A 6,783-nucleotide genomic window follows, 5' to 3' on the forward strand; every position below is an offset into this window, starting at 1 on the left:
AGTGACTTGTAATAAGGAGATGAGAAGAAATTCTCAACATTTCATCAATATTGGGCTAAGGGAACCAACTCAGAATGTGTTTCCAAGTCATGTTGTATCAAGTTGTAAACCGACATAAATTGGAGACCTCTGAGATGTTCTCCACAGAATGCCAGATTAAATGTGGGCTAGAAGACTTGACCAAACTTTCTTTTGCATTGAGTATAAAATTCCTTGGAAAGTTGAGGGGGGGATATCAAAGATATCATAATTCCCTGAAACTCAACTCTATGTCTCCCTTTAATGCCTTTGTTCGGTGAAAATGTGTTTCCCAGGAAAAGGATTCCTGCTTCAGCTCATGGGATTGACTGCTCTACCATGGAGAAGAAACATCACTGCATTTAGGAACTAAAAATAATATATTTCTCTTCCTGCCTCTGAAATTCACACATGCAGGGAGAACAACCAGCAGGAGAATGAGCAAACTGAATATATAAAAGGCACTTCGTTCCTAATCTTTTCATGGCCTGGTATCAAAACAAAATATTAACTAAACAATTATAATTCATAATTGGTATAGTAAATCTATTTACAAGCTGTACTTCTCCCTAAGGCATGCTGTTATCCATATGTTCTGTTGCTAGAGTCTTGTTTGTCTTCTGCAAAACACAAAGAAAAATAATTGCAACTCGAGTAAGATTTAAGATAATCAGAAAATTATTTCCTCTTCCAAATGGTCTTCTAAGTGAAATAAATTCCCTGCGGATACATGAAGGTATTCTTAGGTGGGACGATGCAGGAAGTATCACTCTCGTGTAAAACCCATTGAATTTCTGGTTCACGGAACTAACTTAACTACAAGAATTCTGGGGAGAATGGGCGATCAAATCAAATTTTTATTTGGGCTCCAAGACCGAACAATAGGAATCTCTTTTGTCCATTGGATATAATAGCCTCCTGTGGCATTAGAATTACATTCTGAACGCAAAGGAAGTCATCCAATCACCCTTACCAGCTTTTAAATAATGTTTTTTTTCCCCTGTTCCTTAAGAAGGAAGTTTTATGAATCTTACCATCTTGCCAATGGAGAAACTTCTCCTTGAGATATTTTCTTTCTCACGCGTTCCCCTGCAGTTTTGATGAGACAACGTATAAGCGTATTTGATCAGCTTTGTTACTTTATCAATGTTGTATTAACGTTTAGCTTTTAAATAATGTTTTTCTCTCCCTGAAGAAGGGGGGGGGGTGTCTTATGATTTTTTATCTACTTGCCCGTGTACTGTTTTGAGAAATTTTGCCTTGACGTTTTCCCCACTCCCTCCCCTGCAGTCTTGATGAAAAAAAACAATCTATACATTTATCAGTCTAGTTACTCCATCAATGTTACGTTGAGCTTTTAAGATGCAGTGTGTGGAACTTCATGAGATCTTCCTCTCTTCCAGGTCAGCCCACTGTATCTCCTTCGGTGCAAGTCTTTGCTCCTTCCCCGGAAGAGATCAGAAGCCCGAACCCACATACCGTGGTCTGTCTCGTGAGCGGCTTTTACCCACGTGGTCTCGAAGTGCAATGGAAATGTGATGGTAAAGTGAAAACATCTGGAGTGGAGACAACTAAGGCCGCCAAGCAAGGGGACAAATACCTTGCCAGCAGTTACCTGAAATTGAATGCATCTGACTATGAAAACTATGACACTTTTACCTGTCAAGTGAGGCATGAAGGCAAGACCATTGTGAAGAGTGTGTCAAAATCTGGAAGTTGTTAACTCCATTCGGCAGGAGAACGGAGTCCCTTCTCCTGGGCTCTCATTCATTCTTTCCTAAACTTTAGTGTGATCCATAGTGTCTCTTTCTATCCCATGTAGTTACACTCTTTGTATCCCCTCTCTACCTTCGCCCTTCAAATCGATTTCCCCCCCCTTGATCTGCTAGATTCTACTGTCAGCACATTAATAAAGATGGATGTATTTCATTTGTGTGACTGTTTTGCCGAATTTATTAAGAGGAGTAGTTGTGGGAAGACAAGGCTGTATGCTTTCAACATTCGGTTCCTCACAGATATCAGCCAGCTCCAATATTAAGAAGGAGAGAGCTGAATCCGTTGTCATTGAAGAAAGGGTGCGTCTAGTTTCAGATGCCGTGAAGTTTTTGTACATTTGTCCACTCACACAAGTTATTTCCCCTCTAGTTCCAAATGATAGTGTATTACATTGATCTTCAAAAGAGAGGATAGTAGACCTGGGAATGTATAGGATAAAACCTGGGGCCAGAGTGGGTTGAATTAAGATTTTGATTTCCCACCTACAGTTTTTAGCTTCTCCCTGTGTCCATGAAGGCAGCATAAATTAGGCTTTCCACATTTTACCATCACGAGAAACCGCCTATGAAATCTAAACATTCTTTAATGAAAACGCAAGCTTTCCACCTGTCTCCTCAGACACTTAAGCTTTTCTAAACACAGAAAGCCAGTTGGTAACCTGATCTGGGAAAAAGATTCCAAGATTAAAAGTCACACTCTACCACTGTTGCTCAGGACCTGATGAACATGAGGATATCACCATGCATTATTGTGCTTGGAATGAGACATTTCTCATAAGTGTCTTCAACTTTACTGGAATATATTAAATTGGTCATGGTGTATTGGAATTTTGGAAATGGCTGACCCAACATATCTCAAAGGTACCAGATGGATGAGAAACAATGATAGATCATGTTTAGGTCGTATTGAAAACTTTGGTGTCTAGGATAACCAATCAGGAACTATTTGGAGGTTAGCCTTGGGCTGAGGGTAATCTTACTTTTCAGATCTAGAAGAACTTCTAGAACATCTAGGACCTCTCATGTCTATACCAACTCCTTGCACCACATAGAGGTTCACCTCATTTAACAATCAGCATGCACTTTCTGGAAGATGGTGTTATTTTGGATCTGGAAAACACAAAAACACTGTTGTGAATCCTTTCTTCAGAGACTAGAAACAACCAAGTTTATAAAGACAGGCTTTAGGTGTTTCCAAACCAGGCTGATATAGGCATTTAATGCCAATAAGGCAGCCCCTCAATGTAAAATTATCCCTCTTCATAACAAAGTTTAAGGGAAAGACTTCACAAGTGACTTTTTGATTTTACAAATGCCACGGCCTCTAGGTTGGCAGGAGGACTGATTCATGCCTAAGGGATGGACCACAAGGATCTCAAGGGTAGCATTCCATACAGCGACCTATCCTCAATCAAATTATGAAATGTATCAAGGGCCATCAAGCCTTTCTTTAACTTTGCCCAAAGAATTTCCACCATTTTATTCTCCTTCCTAAGATCTACTAAATAAAGCTGATGGAGTACAACCCTCTCCAGTTAGCATCACAACAACATGGCGGCCAATACTACACATAGCCACCACGCTGATCAATAATGACACCGTTGTTATCATTCCGTGAATTTCATTTCTTTCCGAGTTTTCAGTGCCAATTCGCATGTGCTCCAGCATAAATCTATGGATATTGTCCTAAGTAATCACAACCTGTTTGTCTTGAAACAGATGGAATTCAGATAGACTAGATACATCAGTTGGGAGCCACAAGGCTATATACATGTTTTAAATAAATAAAATAAATAAAGTTTAATCCGAAATAAATGAATTCCCGATAGCCTGTTGCATGCACAACTATGGAACTGACATTTCAGCACCTGTACAACTAAGGCCGTAAGAAGACAAATAAACACACAAAGAGGAACTGCCCACAGAAGGAATGTAAAGGTTGATCCATTCCCCATGAATTCCAGTAGAAAATTATGCTTTTAGTGGAAATTACAGTATGTCTCCTGAATTCTAGTTAATAAAAACCCAGGTGTAACCTTCCCTGGGCTGCCAATATGTTCATTATATGATTAATTAAAATAGGTTTCTGGAAGAGTTTCCCTACTGATAATCAGGGAGGTCCTTACACCCCAAAATGATCTAGTGCCTTAATTTATAAGAAACCACTTTAATTTAGACAAAAGTGCCAACAAAAACACTTCTCGGTGTTCTACAACTGGCTATATCACTAGAAGCTATTTTGTGACTCTTCTGTATAATTCAGTGTAAAAATGAACGATGGCTCTGATCTAGCCTGTTTTCTTCACTTATCAGTGGGACTGCATCCATTGGATTTTCTTGAATGATCTCCTTGTCCATGAATGGCTTCCGTGATGTCCAAGTATGAACCACTCACACCTCATCATTTTTGTTCTTCCGGAATACAACGTTTGCTCCAGATCCATTTTGAACTTTTATGAAACCCAGTTCATTGTCCAAGGTGGGATCTATCTTCAATGAACTGTTGTGAAATGAGGGGAGGTTTTTGTATGGCCGTATGTCACTGTGGTTCCTCTTCGGAGGTGGAACCCAATTAACCGTCACAGGTAAGTCCATTTATCCTTCTAATCTTTGCTTCTCCATAGCATTTTGTAAAGCTTCTCCGTGACTTTTTTCCTCTTTTTCTTGGTCTAGCAGATCTTAACAAGATAAACTATTTCATTCACTGGGAATGAACATTCCTGCATGTACAAAATCAGCATGTTGAGAAGAAGGTCCTTAGTCAGGAAATGGTAGAGTGCTTTCATTAATGCCATAGAAAAGTTGAGTTGCCTGAGTTGTGAAAAGTCTGGAGCAATCACAGAGTTAGCATAGTTGCCGTTACCAATTCAATTCCAGGTTTAGAAGGTACTTTACAAGATGACTAATGGACTCTTTCTGAGATCATCTATTTGGCCACCAAGTAGCTGGAACAAAACCGGCACTTTGAATACTCTTTAAGAAGGATCAGCCTTCTCCAATCCATCACCCTAAGATATTCTGTTCATTATCAATTAGTTTGGTCCAAACTATTTTTTGCATCATAATTTTTTTCTTTATTTTCCAACGCTCTTCAGCTACAAGAACTTACTTACTTGATAGAGGACTCCCATTATCTCTAAGCACTTACTAGTCTAGCTCCAGATGTTATTTTTCAGATTATTACTTTCCTGACTGCTTTTCATTGTCACCATACCTTGTCTGGGAATAGTATTTCAGATAGAAATAGTTCAAAATGGTCTCCTGTTATCTCTTAAGTATTTTTCCTTCTGAAAGTAGGTTCTGACTTGTATCTCAAAGAGGTGTCTGCCTTAATTGATTTTATATAAGCAATTGGGTTTTTACGTAATAAATCTGACTTCCTTATCAAAGCCCTGTCTGAATGTCCATTTTGAGATGCTTTGTTGTGTCCCGAGGTCCTTCAAAAATAATGATTACCTGGGTATTATGGAAGATCTGGATAAAAAAGAAATGGATTTGATGTTGAATTTGATAACTGCTGCAAGATTACTAGTAGCTCAATGTTGGAAAACGGAACATTTGCCCATTATAGAAGATTGGGTATTCAAAGTTTCAAATTTAGCAGAAATGGCTAAGATTTCTGCCTATGTGAAGGATTATTCACAAGAAAGATATATTTTGGTTTGGAGAAGATGGATAGATTATATTGAGAGTAAATATGGAACTAAAAAGTTTCATATGTTTTTTGAGTAAACTTTAGAGTGTTAATGTAGTTTATTTTTATCTATAATTAGTAATAAGATGTTATAATTATTGTGTTTAATATGTCTGTTTAAAAGAGAGTTAAAGGATGTTATAGATTTGTTAATCTAATAGTGATTAATGTTAGACAGAGTATGCTTATTGTATTGTTAACCCTGTGATTGGCTCTGGGAAGTCGGGGGGGAGGGAGGGGGGAGGGGAAGGTGGGGTTTGGGGAGGGGGGAGGTATATTGTAAAACTTTTATAAAATTTTCAATTAAAAAAATAATAATAATAATGATTACCTGGGTAATTGAAAAACAAGAACAAAAAAAACAAGAGGCTCAAGAGCTGAACGCAGTGATGGGTCTCCAACTTGCCCAAGGATTTAGGATCGGCTTTGCTCTTATTGCTCAAAGCTTAAAATGATTTCTCTTCTTCCAGGTCAACCCACAGTATCACCTACTTTGAATGTCTATATTCCATCTGAGAAAGAGATCACAAACCCACGTACGCCCGTCCTGGTGTGTCTTATAAGCAACTTTTACCCACCTGGCTTTACCCTGAAATGGAAGGGTGACAATAATCAAGAAATCGCATCTGGAGTGGAGACCACCAAAGCCAGTAAGCAAGGTGACAAATACGTTGCCAGCAGTTACCTGACAATGAGTCCATCGGATTATGAAAGTCATGACTCTTACACCTGTGAAGTGAGGCATGGAGAAAACACCCATGTGAAGACTGTGTTAAGATCCGGAAGTTGTTAACTCCATCATGAATTCCTCTGACCCTACTCCAGGGTTCTCTCTCTTCCCCCCCCTTTCCTAATTCTAGTTTGATCAATAACATCTATTTCTGCATCATCTAGTTACAGTCTGTAGCCTCCCAATGCCTTGAAACCCCTTGAAATCTATCCACCTCCTGTTGTCCTCTTCGTTTCTACCTTTAGAAGATCAATAAAGATGTGTACATTTCATTCTCGCTGTTGTTGTTGTTTTTATGAAATTACATTTAGAATAGACGTTGAATTCTGCTAAATCAATGTACAGGCAATCCTCAGCTTGGAACAATTTGTTTAGTGACCATTCAAATTTACAACGGCACTGAAAAAAAGGGACTGACGACCATTTTTCACACTTAAGACCATTGCAGTATTTCTTTGATCACGTGATCAAAATTTGGATGCTTGGCAACTGGTTCATGTTTATGACGGTTGCCGTGTCCTTGGGTCATGCAATTCCCTTTTGCAACCTCTTGACAAGCAAAGATT

General features: G+C 38.8%; 1 protein-coding gene across 1 annotated transcript in view; it reads left to right on the top strand.

Annotated features, from left to right (window-relative positions):
- The window catches only part of LOC107292960 (immunoglobulin lambda-1 light chain), a gene marked incomplete at its 5' end in the record, with an annotated part of 9,095 nt that extends 2,601 nt beyond the window's left edge, over positions 1-6,494 (top strand). Inside the window, 4 exons of the mRNA XM_015822087.2 lie at positions 1,422-1,738; positions 2,034-2,093; positions 4,309-4,378; positions 5,958-6,494. Of these exons, the coding sequence (XP_015677573.2) occupies positions 1,422-1,738; positions 2,034-2,093; positions 4,309-4,378; positions 5,958-6,280 (770 nt within the window). The remainder of the gene's footprint in view (positions 1-1,421; positions 1,739-2,033; positions 2,094-4,308; positions 4,379-5,957) is intronic.
- Between the last annotated feature and the right edge of the window lie 289 nt (positions 6,495-6,783).

Source organism: Protobothrops mucrosquamatus, unplaced genomic scaffold (assembly GCF_001527695.2).
Source record: "Protobothrops mucrosquamatus isolate PMUCROS unplaced genomic scaffold, P.Mucros_1.0 scaffold1461, whole genome shotgun sequence".
NCBI lineage: Eukaryota > Metazoa > Chordata > Lepidosauria > Squamata > Viperidae > Protobothrops > Protobothrops mucrosquamatus.